At 37.6% G+C, this 19,681-nt stretch overlaps 1 protein-coding gene across 1 annotated transcript in view; it reads left to right on the forward strand.

Annotated features, from left to right (window-relative positions):
• The first annotated feature begins 8,536 nt into the window (after positions 1-8,536).
• Positions 8,537-19,681, forward strand: part of MIS18BP1 (MIS18 binding protein 1) — a 61,556-nt gene continuing 50,411 nt past the window's right edge. Inside the window, exons 1-4 of the mRNA XM_082649373.1 lie at positions 8,537-8,586; positions 13,650-14,275; positions 18,455-18,565; positions 19,187-19,662. Of these exons, the coding sequence (XP_082505499.1) occupies positions 13,741-14,275; positions 18,455-18,565; positions 19,187-19,662 (1,122 nt within the window). The 5' untranslated portion in view covers positions 8,537-8,586; positions 13,650-13,740. The remainder of the gene's footprint in view (positions 8,587-13,649; positions 14,276-18,454; positions 18,566-19,186; positions 19,663-19,681) is intronic.

The raw sequence follows: 19,681 nt of genomic DNA on the forward strand, positions 1-19,681 counted from the left end.
GAAACAGAAAATATAAACAGAGCAATCACAAGCACTGAAATTGAGCCTGTGATTAAAAATCTTCCAACAAACAAAAGCCCAGGACCAGATGGCTTCACAGGCTAATTCTATCAAACATTTAGAGAAGAGCTAACACCTATCCTGCTCAAAATCTTCCAAAATATAGCAGAGGCAGGAATACTCCCAAACTCATTTACGAGGTCACCATCGCCCTGATACCAAAATCAGACAAAGATGTCACAAAGAAAGAAAACTACAGGCCAATATCACTAATGAACGTAGATGCAAAAATCCTCAACAAAATACTACCACACAGAATCCAACAGCACATTAAAAGGATCATACACCATGATCAAGTGGGGTTTATCCCAGGAATGCAAGGATTCTTCAATATATGCAAATCAATCAATGTGATACACCATATTAACAACTTGAAGGAGAAAAACTATATGATCACCTCAATAGATGCAGAAAAAGATTTCGACAAAATTCAACACCCATTTATGATAAAAAAAAAACCTCCAGAAAATAGGCATAGAGGGAAATTTCCTCAAAATAATAAAGGCCATATACGACAAACCCACAGCCAGCATCATTCTCAATGGTGAAAAACTGAAACCACTTCCACTAAGATCAGGAACAAGACAAGGTTGCCCACTCTCACCACTATTATTCCACATAGTTTTGGAAGTTTTAGCCACAGCAACCAGAGAAGAACCAGAAATAAAAGGAATTCAAATCGAAAAAAAGAAGTAAAGCTATCACTGTGTGCAGATGACATGACATTATACACAGAGAATCCTAAAGATGCTACCAGAAAACTACTAGAGCTAATCATCGAATTTGGTAAAGTACCAGGACACAAAATTAATGCACAGAAATCTGTTGCATTCCTATATACAAATGAAGAAAAATCTGAAAGAGAAATTAAGGAAACACTCCCATTTACCACTGCAACAAAAAGAATAAAACATCTAGGAATAAACCTACCTAAGGAGACAAAAGAATTGTATGCAGAAAACTAAAAGAAACTGAAGAAAGAAATTAAAGATGATACAAACAGATGGAGAGATATACCATGTTCTTGGATTGGAAGAATCAACATTGTGAAAATGACTATACCACCCAAAGCAATCTACAGATTCAATGCAATCCCTATCAATCTACCACTGGCATTTTTCACAGAACTAGAACAAAAAATTTGTATGGAAACACAAAACACTCCGAATGGCCAAAGCAAATTTGAGAAAGCAAAACGGAGCTGGAGGAATCAGGTTCCCAGCTTCAGACTATACTACAAAGCTACAGTAATCAAGACAGTATGGTACTGGCACAAAAACTGTAATATAGATCAATGGAACTGAAGAGAAAGCCCAGAGATAAACCCATGCACGTATGGTCACCTTATTTTTGATAAAGGAGGCAAGAATATACAATGGAGAAAAGACAATCTCTTCAATAAGTGGTGCTGGGAAAACAGGACAGCTAAATGTAAAAGAATGAAATTAGAACACTCCCTAACACCACACACAAAAATAAACTCAAAATGGATTAAAGACCTAAATGTAAGGCCAGACACTATCAAACTCTTAGAGGAAAACCAGGCAGAACACTCTATGATATAAATCACAGCAAAATCCTTTCTGATCCACCTCCTAGAGAAATGGACATAAAAATAAAAATAAACAAATGGGACCTAATGAAACTTAAAAGCTTTTGCACAGCAAAGGAAACCATAAACAAGACCAAAAGACAGCCCTCAGAATGGGAGAAAATATTTGCAAATGAAGCAACTGACAAAGGTTTAATCTCCAAAATTTACAAGCAGCTCATGCAACTCAATATCAGAAAACAAACAACCCAATCCAAAAATGGCAAGAAGACCTAAATAGACATTTCTCCAAAGAAGATATACAGATTGCCAACAAAAACATGAAAGAATGCTCAACATCACTAATCATTAGAGAAATGCAAAGCAAAACTACAATAAGGTATCACCTCACGCCCGTTAGAATGGGCATCATCAAAAAATGTACAAACAATAAATGCTGGAGAGGGTTTGGAGTAAAGGGAACCTTCTTGCAATGTTGGTGGGAATGTAAATTGATACAGCCACTATGGAGAACAGTATGGAGGTTCCTTACAAAACTAAAAATAAAACTACCATACAACCCAGCAATCCCACTACTGGGCATATACCTTGAGAAAACCATTATTCAAAAAGAGTCATGTACCACAATGTTCATTGCAGCTCTATTTACAGTAGCCAGGATGTGGAAGCAACCTAAGTGTCCACCAACAGATGAATGGATAAAGAAGATGTGGCACATATATACAATGGAATATTACTCAGCCATAAAAAGAAACAAAATTGAGTTATTTGTAGTGAGGTGGATAGACCTAGAGTCTGTCATACAGAGTGAAGTAAGTCAGAAAGAGAAAAACAAATACCATATGCTAACACATATATATGGAATCTAAAGAAAAAAAAAAGGGGTTCTGAAGAACCTAGGGGCAGGACAGGAATAAAGATGCAGACATAGAGAATGGACTTGAGGACACGGGGAGGGGGAAGGGTAAGTTGGGACATAGTGAGAGAATGGCCTGGACTTATAAATACCACAAAATGTAAAATAGATAGCTAGTGGGAAGCAGCCACATAGCACAGGGAGATCAGCTCAGTGCTTTGTGACCACCTAGAAGGGTGGGATAGGGAGGGTGGGAGGGAGATGCAAGAGGGAGGAAATATGGAGATATATGTATAGCTGGTTGTTATAAAGCAGAAACCAACACACCATTGTAAAGCAGTTACAGTCCAATAAAGATGTTAAAGAAAAAAAACAGAAAAAAAACAAAAAAAAAAGATCCCACATGCTACAACTAAGACCTGGCACAGCCAAATAAATAAATAAATAAATATGTTTTTTTTAAAAAAGAAAAGAAACTTCTGTTATGATCTTTTAATTATCCTCCTATGATAGGCATGGAAGTATGCAATTCTAATCTCCTTTTATGAAAGAGTGTCACTGCTATATGATGAGTACAGCTATCTGACAGACTTTAACTGCATGGACTTCAGGATCTAATAAAGCCTTTGACTTCAATAAATGGTGCTGAGAAAACTGGACAGCCACATACGAAAGAGTGAAATTGGGAGTCCTAGCCACAGCAATAGAAAAGAAAAAGAAATAAAAGGAATCCAGATTGGAAAAGAAGTAAAACTGTCACTGTTTGCAGAAACATGATACTACACACAGAACTCCTAAAGAGGCTACCAGGATACTGCTAGAGCTCATCGATGAATTCAGTAAAGTTGCAGAATACAAAATTAATACACAGAAGTCTGTTGCATGTCTATACACTGACAACAAGATATCAGAAAGAGAAATTAAGAAAACAGTCTCATCCACCATCACAACAAAAAGAATAAAACACCTAGGAATAAACCTACCTAAGGAGGCAAAAGACCTGTATGCAGAAAACTATAAGATACTGATGAAAGAAATCAAAGATGACACAAACAGATGGAGGATATACCATGTTCTTGGATTGCAAGAATCAATATTGTGAAAATGACTATATTAACCAAAGCAATCTACAGATTCAGTGCAATCCCTATCAAATTACCAATGGCATTTTTCACAGAACTAAAACAAAAAATTTTACAATTTGTATGGAAACACAAAAGACCCCGAATAGTCAAAGCAATCTTGAGAAAGAAAAACAGAGATGGAGGAATCAGGCTCCTGACTTCAGACTATACTAGAAAGCTACAGTAATCAAGACAGTATGGTACTGGCACACAAAACAGAAATATAGATCAATGGAACAGGCTAGAAAGCCCAGAGATAAACCCATGCACCTATGATCATCTAATCTATGACAAAGGAGGCAAAAATATACAATGGAGAAAAGACAGCCTCTTCAATAAGTCATGCTGGTGAAACTGGACAGGTACATGTAAAAGAATGAAATTAGAACACTCCCTAACACCATACACAAAAATAAACTCAAAATGGATTAAAGACCTAAATGCAAGCTGGATACTATAAAACTCTTAGAGGAAAATATAGGCAGAACACTCTGTGATATAAATCACAGCAGGATCTTTTTCGACCCACTTCCTAGAGTAATAAAAATAAAAACAAAAATAAACAAATGGGACCTAATGAAACTTAAAAGCTTTTGCACAGCAAAGGAGACCATAAATGAGACAAAAAGCCAACCTTCAGAACAGGAGAAAATATTTGCTAATGAAGCAACTTACCTAAATAGACACTACTCCAAAGAAGACATATGGATGGCCAACAAACACATGAGAAGATGCTCAACATCACTAATTATTAGAGAAATGCAAATCAAAATTACAATGAGGTATCACCTCACACCAGTTAGAATGGCCATCATCAAAAAGTCTACAAACAATAAATGCTGGAGAGGGTGTGGAGAAAGAGGAACTCTCCTACATTGTTGGAGGAAATGTAAATTGGTACAGCCAATATAGAGAACAGTATGGGGGTTCCTAAAAAAAAAAAAAAAAGAACATAAGACCTGAAACCATAAAACTTCTAAAAGAAAACATAGGCAGTAAGCTCCTTGACATCGTTCTTGACAATGATTTTTTGGATTTGACACCAAAAGCAAAGGCAACAAAAGGAAAAATAAATGAGTGGAACTAGATCAAACTAAAGCTAAAAAGCTTTTGCAGAGCAAAGGAAACAATCAACAAAATGAAAAAGCAACCTACAGAATGGGAGAAAATACTTGTAAATCATAAACCTGGTAAGGGGTTAACATCCAAAATATATGAAGAACTCATAGCTCAATAGCAAAACAAATATGATTTTAAAATCTGCAGGGAAACTGAATAGTCATTTTTCTAAAGAAGACATACAAATTGCCGATAGGTATAGGAAAAGGTGCCCAACGTCACTAATGCTTAGGGAAATGCAAATCGAAACCACAGTGAGCTACCACCTCACACCTGTTAGAAATGTTGTCATGGGACTTCCCTGGCGGTCCAATGGTTAAGACTCTGAGCTTCCATTGCAGGGGGCTCGGGTTTGGTCCCTGGTCAGGGAATTAAGATCCCACAAGCGGCACACCAGAGGTAAGTGTTGAGAAGGATATGGAGACAGGACAAGCCTTGTGCGCACCTGGAGGGAATGTAAATTGGTGCAACTATGGAAAACAGTATGGAGATTCCTCAAAAAATTAAAAATAGAACTACTATATAATCAAGCAATTCCCCTGTTGGGTATTTAACCAAATAAAAAAAGACTAAGATATTTGTACCCCCATGTTCACTGCAGCATTATTTACAAAACGCAAGACATGGAAAGAACCTAAGTGTCCACTGATGGATGAATGGATAAAGAAAATGTGGTGTATATATATATATAATGGAATATTATTCAGCTGTAAAAGAGAAGGAAATCTTGCCTTTGCAACAACATGCATGGAGCTGAAGAGCATTATGCTAAGTGAAATAGGTCAGACAGAGAAAGACAAATACTGTATGATTTCACAATTAATAGTGAAATTAAACAACAATAACTAAACTCATAGATACAAAGAATAGATTGGTGGTTGCCAGAGGTGTGGGTTGGGGTTGGACAGGTGGAAGAAGGTGGTCAAAACGTATAAACTTTCTGTTATAAAATAAAGAAGTCTTGTGGGTATAATTTACAACATTATGACTACAGTTAAAAATATTGAACTGTATATTTGAAAGTTGCTAAAAGGGTAGATCTTAGAAAAAAATTAACTAAAAAAAGGTTGCTAAAAGGGTATATCTTATAAGTTCTCATCACAAGAAAAACAAAATTGTATCTATGTGTAAGAATGGATGTTAACTAGACATAGTGTGGTGATCATTTCACAATACATACATATTCAAATCATTTTGTTGTATACTTGAAACTAATATAATGTTATATGTCAATTATATCTCAGCTAAAAAACAATTTTAAGCCTTTGAGCCAAGGCATGTTCTTCCCATCTCCAGCATGATGGATTTCAGGGCCTGCCTACTTCTGCCCACTGCGGGAGTCCTCTGATGTGCTACCCCAAAACTCCCTACTTCATTAGCCAACACTCTGTCAATTTGTATTGCAATCTTTGGCTCCCTCTGACCAATTCTGCTTCCTTCTCCCTTTTTCTTTCACAAATGTCTGATTTGCATCAAAGCCTGAAGATTTACCAGGCCCAATTCTTTTTCCACCCCTTAAAACTTTCACAGGCCTTATCTCCCAATAAATCTCTTATACTCCTAACTGCATCTCACCATCAGCTTCCTGCAGGACCCAAACTGATACATCTTCATAGCACTTACTACAATTTGTAACGATATGTTTATATATGTTTGTGTGTTTGTATACTGTCTCTATCACAAAATAATCTCCTTGGCAGGCTTTTCTACTGAAGGGTCATCCTCTAAAAAGCCTCGATAACCTCACTGTTGACTCCATCCTCATCCCTCCTCTAAGTCCAGAAAGGGTGTAGTGGTTGCACAGTTGTGCCTTACATTGGGAACACAGCTGAGAGAGTGAGAGGCGACTAAAATCCTAATTCAGGGCTACATTTTCCAAACGTAGGATTTCTCAACCTTGGCATTACTGACATTTTAGATTTGATAATTCTTTGTAGTGGAAGAGCTGTCCTGTGCATCATAGGATGTTTCGTAGCATTCCTGTCCTCTACTCACCAGCTGGCAGTGGCACCCTTCTTAGTTGTGACATTTATATTTCCAGACATTGCCAAATGTCCCCTGGGGTGCAAAATCATCCCTGGCTGAGAACCACTGACCTTGAGGAAAGAGCATCTTTTTTATAATTCTCCTCAAAATGCTATATGGTCAATTAGTATGGAACTTACCATTGTCCTAGGAATATTCTTCCAGGCTAAGCAGACCCAGATCTCTTGGCAGCAACTCCCACACAACATGAGGATTCCAGTCTTCTCCTCCTATGTCTGTCTTCTGGACCCTAAGTGAGTCTGTATGTGTTCCCAGGAGTTACAGATTTAGGGCAGGTTATCCCAGGTGCCTGGCTGTGACGATAAGAAGCTCGTCTGCTTGTCGCCTGGCAGACACAAACTTAGAGGGTCCATCCAGGGAAGCATGTTGATGTCCCATTGGACAGATGAACATTGTCCCTTGGCCTGTATGCCTTCTCATTGCACTTTTTATCCACAAACTGTTATCCAGTTTTCCTTGGAAAATTATTAGTCACCTTTATGTAAATTCCTGTTGCTGTTCACCCTGGAGCATGCTAGATCCTAGTTATTTCTCACATGAGAAGTGACTAATTAAAAAATTAAAGTCTGTAATTCTGAGGGTCTGCCGTTAATATTTCAAGGTTCCTGTTTTGGCTGAATGTGTGAGCCATGGCTATTTCCATCATCAGGAACAGAAATCTTTCATACCTCTGTTTCAGATACTTTGAAGTATGAATGCCTGTCTTTTCAAAGTCTCTCTATCCCACAAAATGCATTTCATAGACGACACTAAACATATATTTTAAGGCTGGTTTTTCCCATAAATTTGGTGCAAATCCATGTCTGGCCATTTTCTCATTATGCTGCACAGACAGAAACTTCATTTGATCTATGATTTGCTTCCCACCTCCCACCCCCAACTGGTTTATTTTCCTTACTTGCATTCATTTGATGTTTTAAATTTATATTTTAGATTCTGAATATTCGGTGAGCACAAGACTTAGTGGATACAAGATTTAGAAGAGGGAATCGCAAAAGTCACTTAAAAAATTAATCCATTACAACCATTTCAGTCCAGTCTTAACGGACAAATGCGATACATGACTCTAGGATGTTGAGAATTTTCTTGGATGAGGCAAAAAATAAACTCTCCTGTCCTAAATGCTGACTTGGTGGGGGAGGGGGGCGGAGTCCATGAACAGAAGATGCAGGATGGGAGCTGGAAGGGATTTAAGGCTGAAAACACTAGTTACTCCTCTGGCTCCTCCTCCGCCAAGACTGAAACAAGGTACCCTACACAATGCTTCCAGCCAGCGCCCCAGTCGTGCCGGGGCGCTGAGGCGAAGGATACACAGTACTCCGCGGTGGTTAGTCAGAGCACAGCATCACTGGGAGTAGCCTAAGGCAGGGATAAATCTAAACGCGACTGTCACGAACTGCATCGCAACCCAGAGTAGTATTCGAGACAATCAGGTTTAAAAAAAAAAATCACACTTCCTGGGGGAATAGCTCAAACTAAACATCCCATTGCAAGTATAACTTTGCATTCAGTCCATTATCGCCTAAGAACAAAACGTTCCTTCTCGGCCTCAAATATCTGACGGTCTGAGAAAACTAAAAGCTCTCTCAAACGTATTCAGCAAGCCATTTCCTCACACTAGGAAGGTAGCCCTAACCAAAAGCCGTTGGCGTTCACACATACAGCAGGAGGGTAGCCGGGAAGGGCCAAGCTTCTTAAACTGCAGTAGCGCGGGAGCGCGCAGTCGACGTCTGACGTAGGCCTTCCTGCCGCAGAGCATTTCGGGAGGAGCGGCGGAACGTGCGGCTGGCGCCCCTCTGAAGAAAAAACGAGTCCGAGAACGACTATAGGTGCGTGCTCAGTACCCGCTGCAGCTTGGGGTTGCTCAGTTTTTATAGAAACAGCATTGCTCACGTGGAGCGGGGACCACCCCCAGTTTTCCTGAGTCCCAGTGAGACGCACGGTGACGCAGTTCCTGGGCGCGCCAATCCCGGGCTGGCTGGGAGGGCGGGCTCTTCAGATTTGAATTCCCAAGCAGTTTAGCGGTTAGGGAACCTCACCGAGAAAGTGAGCGTCACCTGGGGCTAGGCCGCTGCGAGCTGGGGCCGACTTGGGCCAGAGGCGAGAGTCTTGGGGCGCCCAGGTCCCCCTCTCCCCAGCACGAAGCCGAGCCCAGACTGCAGCTGTCTTGCCATGCTAGGCCCTTCGTCCAAGGTACGGCCACCCCGCCCCTCTTTCCTCGCCTCCTGCCTCCGGTCCTTTCTGGCGCCGCGAGTCTCAGCGCTTCAGCATTCTGGGCTCGCTCGGACTTCTGTACATTTCTGGCTTTGGCTGTAGTATCACAACTACTCATTCATTCGGGGTGTATTTGTTGCGTGTCTACTGTAGTTATCAAGAGAGTAGACTACTTTCCTTCAGATTTGTTTCGATGATGAGCGCTCCAGGCTTTTCTTCTAAAATCACTTCTAGAAAAAAAATTTTTTTTTTTAAAGATTACCAGGTAGGAGAATTGTGTGCGTCACTGCCCGATTCTTCACCTTGGAACCCAGCATCCACAGACCTAAAGAAACAATTGATCCATCCAGCTTCTGTTTTCTTCTGATTAAATTACGTATTAGTTGCAAATATTTTCAGATGTAAGTAAAATTATTTAGGTAGTGGGAGGCCCCTTCATCAAAGATAAACGCTGTTTACAATTTGGTATACTCATTTACAGATTTTTTGCCCTATGCTTATGCTCCTGGATGTGTTTGTTTATTTTTGACTTTTTTTTTTTTTTACAGAAATTCAATTGTACGTCCTGTTTTGTTGGTTTTTTAATTTAGTGTATCCTAGCTACTTTCTATGTCAGTATATGCGCGTGTGTGTATATCCTTTTATTGAATACATAGAATTCAGTTGTATGAATATATCAGAATTTTGTCCCATATTTATAGACATCTAGGTTGTTTCTAGTTAGCCTGGTACTTCAGTGAACAGTAGAATTTTGTCCCATCTTGGTAGACATCTAGATTCTTTCTAATTAGCTCAGTACTTAAGTGAACATCCTTGTATAGGGCCTGTTTAAGAACTTGGGCTTTGAAATCAGATAGACTGAGGTCCTGCTCTTAATCATTGTAAGTGGGACCTTGGACTGGTTATTTAACCACTCAATGCCTTAGGTTTGTCATCTTCAAAATGGGAATAATGACAGTATTTAACTCTTAAGAATTGCTGTAAGGTTAAGTAGTATCTGATGTATATGCAGTAGATGTTGACTATTATTACCACATATATGTTTGCATTCTTATGTAGATGTTTCTATAAGAAAAATAATTTTAAGTAGAATTTCTTGCCCATTGGCATGCAAACCTGTATTTTGAAATTAATCTTTACCAATCTGATAATCATAAGAAGTCTCACTGTTTTTATTTGCATCTCTTCATTTATTAGTAAAATGGAGTGTTATTTTGACTCATTTATTGGCCTTTTGTATTCCATTAATTGCCATAAATGTCCTTTGGCCATTTTTTGTGTTGATCATTTCTTTAAATTGATTCATTTGGTTTCTTTGAATGTTATCTATATTGACCCTCAGTGTGTCATGTGCTGCATTTTCCCCCCCAAATGTATCATTTGCCAGTTAACTTAGTGTTCCTCTCATTTTTTTCCCAACTCTTGTCTCCCAGTTTTGGTTAGTGTGCCTTGGGAGTTTTGATCCATTCCATTATAATTATTATTAATATTACCACAACAATAAATTCCTAGAACTTTTCATGTCTTCTTAGGAAGAAGAGTAAAAATTACTTTCAGTATCATTTCCATGATAACAGTTGTTTAGCCTGCCTTTTACATACTATAAATGCTCATAGCTAGCTTTTTTTATATAATGGTTTTCCCACGCCTGAGTATTTATTTTGAATAAATAGTCATTTTTTCCTAGTACATCAGAATTTGTCAGTTTTCAGAATAAATTATAAGTATTAGATTTTCCAATAGTTTTAAGCAGTTAATGAAGGCACAAGCATACCATTTTAGAATTCACCTTCTCTTCTTCAGTCCTAGAGTCTGAGCATCATGATTTATTTTCTTTGTTTTGCTTTTCTGTTAACTAGGAAGAGAATGGGGCTTCAGGTGTTTATTGAGTGGCCTCTACCCAGTGGCTTTTTGTTTTTCTTCTTTATCTATTATGCAAAGCCTCTATGGTCAGAGAAAATCCTGGGTGATTTTTTTTTCTATATATCCTTCTCTTTTCCACCAACCGCACTGAAACCTGGCAACTATTGTCAACTCTTTTCGCTTCTATTGAGTTGCTCTTTATCACATAAATAAGAAAGAGGTGCTTCTCTTTCTTATTTAAAGAGGAACTTTCTGCATCTTTTGGGGAGGGTGAGTGGAATTTGAGGATTTTCAGAATCTTGACTACACACCTCTCAATCCTACTACATGTTTGAATTGAGAAGGAAGAAGTTGGGCAACATGAAATAGAGGAGTTGTGTGCTGGTTCTTGGAGACTTTCACTGTGACTGAAATTATCTGCCTTTAGATGAAAACAGTTCTGCGTGTGTACAGTAGTCCCCACTGCCCCCCCCATTACCTGCATTTCACTTTCCTCGGCCCACAGTTTCAGTTACCTTCAGTCAATTGCAGTCTGAATATATTAAATGAAAAATTCCAAAAATAAACAATTCATAAGTTTTAAATTGCATGCTTTTCTCAGTAGCATGATGAAATCTCACACTGTCCCGCTAGGGATGTTAATCATCCCTTTGTCCGGCATATCCTACCCATTAGTCACTTAGCAGCTCTCTCGGTTATCAGATGGACTGTCGTCAAGGTATCATAGTGCTTGTGTTCAAGCAACCCTAATTTTACTAAATAATTGCCCCAAAACACAAGAGTAGCGGTGCTGGCAATTTGGATATGCCAAAGAGAAGCTGTAAATTGGTTCCTTTAAGTGAAAAGTTGAAAGCTCCTGACTTAATGAGGAAAAAAAAATTGTATGCTGAGGTTGTTAAAGTCTGGGTGAAAACGGAATCTTCTATTTGTAAAATTGTGAAGAAGGAAAAAGAAATGCATGCAGGTTTTGCTATTGCACCCCAAACTGCAAAAGTTTACAGCCACAGTGCATGATAAATGCTTAGTTAAGTTGGAAAGGCATTAAATTTGTGCGATAAGATATTTTGAGTGAGAGAGATGACATTCACATAACTTTTATTACTTTTTATTATTTTTTATTTATTTTTGCTCTGCCGTGTGGCCTGTGGGATCCTAGCTCCCCAACCAAGATCAACCCCACGCCCTGCGGCATTGGAAGTGCAGAGTCTTAACCACTGGACCGCCAGGGAAGTCCCTATTACAGTATATTGTTATAATTGTTTTATTTTATTCTTTACTGTGCCTAATTTACAAATTAAACTTTATCATACGTATGTACATAAAGGAAAAAACATAGTGTATATATAGGGTTTGGCACTATCCACAGGTTCAGGCATCCACTGGGGGTCTTATAATGTATCCACCCCTGGGAGAAGTGGGGTGGGGGGGGAGGACTATTGTGCTACAGATTGGGCCTGTTCTTAGTTCTGCTAGTTTATTTGCAGTTTATACTTCCTGCTGAGCATTTCATTAGGTTCTAAGGAATTGAGATTGTGTAAACCTGCACATACTTTGCCTTCTTTCCATGCAATTGTCCCAGTTTATTCATTTTGTTTCGAGAACTTAAAGAGAATGGCTAGTGAGTATTACAACTCTCAGCACAGCGTTCCTGTCACTACCACATTGCCAAATGCATAAATATATACATTAATACATATTTGCTGAATTCAGTGGTCTTTGTGTCATTCCCAGGATAACCCTTTTTTGTCAGCTCTTGTTATCGAGGAATATTTCCTTCTTTTTTTCTCTTATAAACTGTTGGATAAAATGGTAATTCGTATATGAATTTTTAACTTGCATATTTGTTTCTTACAGAAGTTACTGTAGATAAAGATACTTGATGTCTTTGGTCTGATTGCATTTGTATTTTCTGAAATAGGCTTTTTATGTTTATATGATGTCAAAGACTGGTTGGAATAGTTATAAATTCAGTGATCAGAGATGCTATAAATCTAGATTTTCAAGTTCTGAGCTCCTCAGGTTGAAATATTTTGTTAATTTACCAGGTATTACAGAATGTAACTGTATGGTTCATCACCTAGAATCTTAATTTCTAGGTGTGGGAAATAAAATTTATATGTAAGAAGCAAGCTAAAACAAGTCTAAGACCATGTATGCCCAAGTGCATGATTTCCTCTAAAAATTCTAAGTAGCGGTAAATGTTTAGAAAATTAGAATGTATATAATTTACTTTTGATTTGAGGGGTTTTTTTAAACAAAAACCTCACAATTAAAATGTTCTGCAGCATAACAAAATCAGGATTGGAGGTTATTTAACTTAAAAATTGAATGGATTTTTAGCCTTCATTAGGATATATCATTGTAGCTGCTGCCGTAGAATTTAAGTGCCTAAAAGGAAAAACCATATTGGTGAAATTTAATCTTTTATAACTTAATGTAGTGCCATATGCAAATGTCAGTTAATGGCTTTTGATGCAAATATAGATTGGAACTTACAGGACTTGAGGTTCAAATAAATTTCAAAAACAAATATTCAAAATTCAGCCCCTAGAGCGATTAAGTAGAAGACTTGGTGAAAGCTGCTTTTTCGTAGAGAAGTAAATTTAAAAGCCAAACTGTTTATCATTGAAAAATAGTAAAATGAGGCTTTAACAAAAATATAAAATCTTCATCTGATTTGTGAGCTATAGATTATCCAGTGTTGTTATGAACCGATTAAACCTTTTAATTAGTATAATGTTGTTATGGAAAGCAAATAAACTTAACTTTTTCTGTACCAAAGCATGGTAAAGGTTGATTTCACATTGAACTACAGGTTCTTCTGGCCCCTTGCTGAAGGTCTATCCTGAAAATTGTGTTTAAGTGAATATTCTCTTAGAGGAAATTTGTTGCTACTGTTTATCAAGATGATTGCAACACCTTTGAAACATCCAGGAATTCACTTGTCTTCAGAGACATCTTCTCAGAGGAGAAATATGCCCATGCATGCAGTCTTTTTTGACAGCATTCCTTCAGGCACACTTACTCCTGTAAAAGATTTGGCGAAATATCAGAAGTCCTCTTTAAAATGGAATGACCATAAAAAGAGTCAGTTCCTAGAAATAACAGTTTTTAATAATAAATTTCAATCTACCATGCTAGCAGAGGCTACCACCTCTAACAGTTCTCTTGATATCAGTGCTATAAAACCCAACAAGGATGGATTAAAAAATAAAGCAAGCTATGAATCACCAGGAAAAATATTTCAAAGAATGAAAGAAAAAGTACTACGTAACAAGCAAGAACAAGCATCAAGAAACAGTTTGTTGGAACCACGAACAAATGAAAGTAATAAAATTTTCACTCCTAACGGCGCTGAGGAAGGAGTATTACAGCATACCTACCTCTGTGAAGGAAAGGAAAACAACAAATCGTTCCAGCCAGAAGACAGTTCACTAAGAGGTTAGTTTTATTACGTGTTGGTTTAAAAAGTGTTTATTGTGTCTGATACTGTTTTAGGCACTCGGGCGGGATACAGCAGTGAACAAAATGAACAAAAATCTCTGCCCTCATGAAGCTAGCTTACATTCAGTTGCTGGGAGACAGATCACCAAATAAGTATTTTTTAGGGTATAATAGAAGAAAAATGCTCTGGAAAAAAAAGAGTAAGCTTGATGGGGAGAGTTGGAGGAGGTTGTAATTTTCAGTGGGGTGGTCAGTGTTTCAATAAGGTGGCATTTGAGCCAAAAATTGAAGGAGGCACTAGATACAGATATCTTGGGGACTGAATGGGGAAGGATGATCCTTCAGCTGGTACAAATGCCCTGAAATAGAAGCATGTGGACTAGCTGTGAGATTATTATGGGTGAGTGGACAGAGCTGGGAAGGAACGGATAAATAGAGGGTCAGATAATGCAGGGCCTTGTAGGTGAATGTTAGAGTTTGGGCTTTTATTGTGAACACATTAAGGAGCCACTGGAGAGTTTTGAGCAGAGGAATGACACGATCTGACTTATATTTTTAAATTTGAAATAGTTAATGAAGTAATTCAGTTGAGAGAGGGTGTTGGCTTGGTCAGGTGGTAGCAGTGAAGATAATGAGGAGTGGCTGAATTCCAGATATATTTTGAAGGAAGAGCCAACAGCATTAGCTTAGAGATTGGATGTGGAATATAAGAGGTATAAAGGGTGATTTGTTTGTTTGGTTTTGGTTTTTTTTTTGCTCGAGCAACTGGAACGATTTAACTGAGGTGAGGCAGACAGAGGTGGAGTGGGATTGGGGGCTCAGCAATTATGTTTTTTGTCATGTCAATTTTGATATGTCTGTTAAAAATTGAAGTGTAGTTGTGAATTAGGCTTTTGAAAAAAAGTAGTTGGAATTTAGGGAAGTGGTCCAGGTGTGAAAAATACATTTGAGAGTCATTAGCACCTAAATGGTATTTAAAGCTATGAGATTAGATGGGATCATCAGGGAGTAAGTGTACACAGAAAAAACATTCAAGGATGAGTCCTGGGGCACCCTGAAATTTAGAAGTTAGAAGAAAGAGTAGGAAGTACTGAAGGCCACTGAGAAGATGAGGAAGAAGAAAAACCCAAGAAAACAAAATGCTTTTGAGGAAGTTGTCATTAGCTGTGTCTAATGCTGCTAATCAGTCAAGAAAGATGAAGGCTGAGATTTGACTATTGGATTTAGCAACGTGGAAATCATTGATGACTGATGTGGGCAGTTTTGGTGGAGTGATAGGAGCAAAAACGTGATTCAGGAGGGTTCAAGAGAGAGTGTGAGGAGAGAAATTGATGATGGTGAACATAGTTCTTTTTGAGGGGAGCAGAGAAATATGGGAAGTATGGTTTAAGAAGATCTTGTTGTTTTTAATGATTGGTGAAATAACATCATCTTGGTGTGCTTTTGGGAATGATCCACTAGGGAAGGAAAAACTGAGATTTGTAGTATGATATTCTTGAGTAGTTGAGAGGGAATAGAATCTAAAAGTGGATGTTTGGCCTTTGCTGGGAACATAAACAGAACATCAAACAAGAAGGTAGGCAGTGTTATGTGACTTCAGAAATAATCTGAAATACGAAGTCAAGTCATCAGTTGAGAGTGAGAATGGGAAGCAGGTATTGAAGTCTGAGAAGGTTTGAATAGTGTAGGAGAGCGAAAGAGTAAATGGCCTAGGCCTGATTTCCTGGGCAATGTTAAGGACTTACTTGAGATTTGTGGGCATGAATTTAGATAAGACCAATCAGTATGGTTGTGAGTTTTCCTCTAGCTGCATAGGTGCTGGTGGGGAATAGGAAGGGGGTTGGATTTTATCAGGACTGTAATTTTGCCAAATACAGGCATCCTCGTTTTATTGCAGTTCACTTTATTGCTCTTCACAGATATTGCGGTCTTTATAAATTGAAGGTTTGTGGCAATCCTGTGTTGTCAGATATGGTTACCATTTTTAAACAGTAAAGTTGCTATAAAAAAATTGTGTTTTTAGCAATAATTTTTTAAATTAAGGTATGTACATTTTTTTCTTGGACATAAGACTGTTGCACTCTTAATAGACTACAATATAATATAAATATAACTTTCATATGCATTGGGAAATAAAATTCACATGGCTCACTTTATTGTGATACTCACTTTATTGCAGTGGTCTGGAACTCAACCCACAATATTTCCGAGGTATGCCTGTAGGATGATGTGAAAAAGGGACAAAGGAGTTGGGGTGTGTGTGCAAGGGGGTGGTCACAATTGGCCATGAAATTTAAGTTGGTTAGACAGAGAAAAGAAGACCTGAAGGAGGTGAAGAAGTGTGAAGAAGTGTAGGTCTTGTTGGGATGGTCAGTGAATTTGAGAGAATGATCTGGAAAGATATAAGGTGATCAGAAATTGGGACACTTGAAATTGAGATTTTAATGAGTTGCAATAATTGATAAAGATACTTTACATGCATTATTTCTTTTGATTCTTTGAGCAAACACTATGGTTACATGCGTATTTAATAGTCTCGGAGTTGGAGCTTTTAAATATGTCACATCTGCTCTGTGTCTCACAGGTAATAAGTGATGGGCTAAGAATTAAAAACAGGTATCTATTAGAAAGCCCATGCTCTTAACTACTGTACGATAGATTGTGGGTATATTGTTGCATTTCAAAGACAGTGATATATTTTGACACAAAAAGCAGAGTTTTCTAAGGGAGTTTAGGATAGAGGTGAGGGAGTATACAAAATAATCTCATACAGTCTAGGAAAAAAGGGAGAAGCAAATGAAATAATGTATATTAAAGCATGTTTTATATGTAAAGTGGAATTAGAGAGAAGTAACTGACTACTTTGAGAATCTGATGAATCTTTCCCCAGAAAATGCACATATATACAAACACAGATTTTGTATATATTTTCAGAGATCTTTTGGAGAGTCTCTGCACGGATCCTTGGACTCTCAAATAAACGGCCCAAGTTCTATATAGCATGTTATTTATATTTGATTGAATTACCTACTCATCTTTACTACCTTGCTTTTTCATTTCTAGTAGAATGAATTAAAGAAATAGAAACTTATCCTTCTTTTATGACACATCATTATAATAAAATCTAAAAATTTTAGATTTTATAATAAAATCTAAAAATATAATAAAATAAAAAGGCCAAAGCGGCATACTTATTAAAGTATAATCACTACTAATTTTTTCAAGTGTAATATTTAAAATTAAACATATAGGGCTTCCCTGGTGGTGCAGTGGTTGAGAGTCCGCCTGCCGAAGCAGGGGACGCGGGTTCGTGCCCCGGTCCAGGAAGATGCCACATGCCGCGGAGCGGCTGGGCCCGTGAGCCATGGCCGCTGAGCCTGCCTGTCCGGAGCCTGTGCTCCGCAACGGGAGAGGCCACAGCAGTGAGAGACCTGCGTACCACCAAAAAAAAAATTAAACATATAAAATAATTCAGTTTTTCCTTCTCTGGTACAAATTAAGTCGATTACCTTCCCCTTTTTGTGTGAAAGAAATTCATTTCTGTATTCAAGAAACAAAACTAACCATCTAGGATGTAAAGCAGAATAAAATGTAAATAATACTATTAGATCCTATTTTTCTAGTTGATAAGCCTACCAGATTTGTGCCTTTGAAGACCTGCTAAAGAGATGTCAAAGAAGTATAAATTATGGTTTAGTCTGCTACTGAATCTCAACATTTTGATTTTTAAAGTATAAGTTACAACTTTTCAACTGTTCTTCCACATTTTAGAAATTTCCAGCAACCAGAAGCAAAATCAGAATTTTCAAGGCTGGATGGCACTTCATATATAACCTTAACACTGATTTGTGGCAGAAACAGAATGTTATTCCAGATGTCTAGGCTTCTAAGTTCAGTAGTATACTTTTGTCTAGAGTTGGCAAGTAATGTGGAGAAGTTTTAAAAAAATTTTTTCTCAGCATAATGTAGGTATAGATAATCTGTTGAAGGCATGAGACAATAATAAAGGGAAAAAACTTAATGTAACTGTCATATATTCCGTAAGTATACACTATTGGTTGGATCATTACTGAACCTAAGTCTATTCCAAGATTTTTTCTAAGGCAGTTTTTTCTTCTCAGTGACTAATACAACTCAACTTCTTTCTTTTAAAAAAAAAAACAACAAAAAACGCAGCCTCAGTCCAAGAAGTTCCTTCAGAATCATCAAATAATATTTTCCTGTCAGTCAAGCAAAAGATTCAATATCAGCAGGAAAAGAAGTCACCTCTGTGCAATTTAACTTATGGTAAAGTGCTTTTTGTTTTGTTTTGTTTGTTATTTCAATGTATAGCTAAATGTGCTAGATAAAATTATTTCCCCTGTGTAGGCAACAAGCATTGACTGTGGATAAAAGATTGAGTTGTAAAAGCCAGCTGCACTCAGAGAAAGACTGGGCAGGAGGGTGGAACATTTCTAACCTGAAGACTTTTTAATATAAACAGTTTTACAAAACAAATGAACAAACATAACAAAACAGAAACAGACCTATAGATATACAGAACAAACTGGTAGTTGCCTGGGGCGGGGGAAATGAGTGAAATAGATGAGGGAGATCAGTAATACAGACTCCCAGTTATACAATAAATAAGTCACGGGGATTTCATGTACGGCATAGGGAATGTGGCCAATCGTATTGTAATAACTTTGCATGGTGACAAGTTATTTTGGTGATCCTATGTTGTGTGTTATTTGTAATGTGTAAAAATACTGAATCCTTATGTTATATACCCTGAAACTAATATTTAAGTCAATTATACTTCAGTTTTAAAAAGGAAAAAAATATTAGAAGTTTTCAGTTGTTCTGTTGCTCTCTTTTAATTTCATATTATCCTTCTATAAATTTTGTTTGGTTTTGTGTTTTTTGCAGAGCTTCCAATTCTGAACCAAGAACATGAAAATGATTCAGCTGCAGGAGTCTCAAACAAGGCATTAACTAGAGCTCAGTTGGCTAGACAAGTTCTTCACTCTGAGGAGAATACAGTTGCAACCACTAAGTCCAAAAAGGACACATTTGTTTTAGAAGGCACTGATTCTACCTGTGAAAAATCCCAAAATACCACCATTGAGACTCTCTGTGTTCCTTTTAAAAACGGCAGTCAATTAATGGTTTCTGATGATAGTAAGATTACAACAGAAGGCACTTCAAAACAGGAAATTAAGGAAGGAAATGAGAAAACAATGCCCAGGGAGACTGATCTTCCAGGTTCCATGAATGATACATGTAAAATTGTGCTTGCAACTCCAAGATTTCATATAGGAATACCTCAGAGATCCAAAAGCAATGCCTGGAAACTTTCTCCAAGTACATGCCAAACTATTACTAATGGAGTTAAAAAAAATAAGGTAGGAAAACTTTTAAGGC

The sequence above is a fragment of the Grampus griseus genome, assembly GCF_964374135.1.
Source record: "Grampus griseus genome assembly, chromosome: 2".
Lineage (NCBI taxonomy): Eukaryota > Metazoa > Chordata > Mammalia > Artiodactyla > Delphinidae > Grampus > Grampus griseus.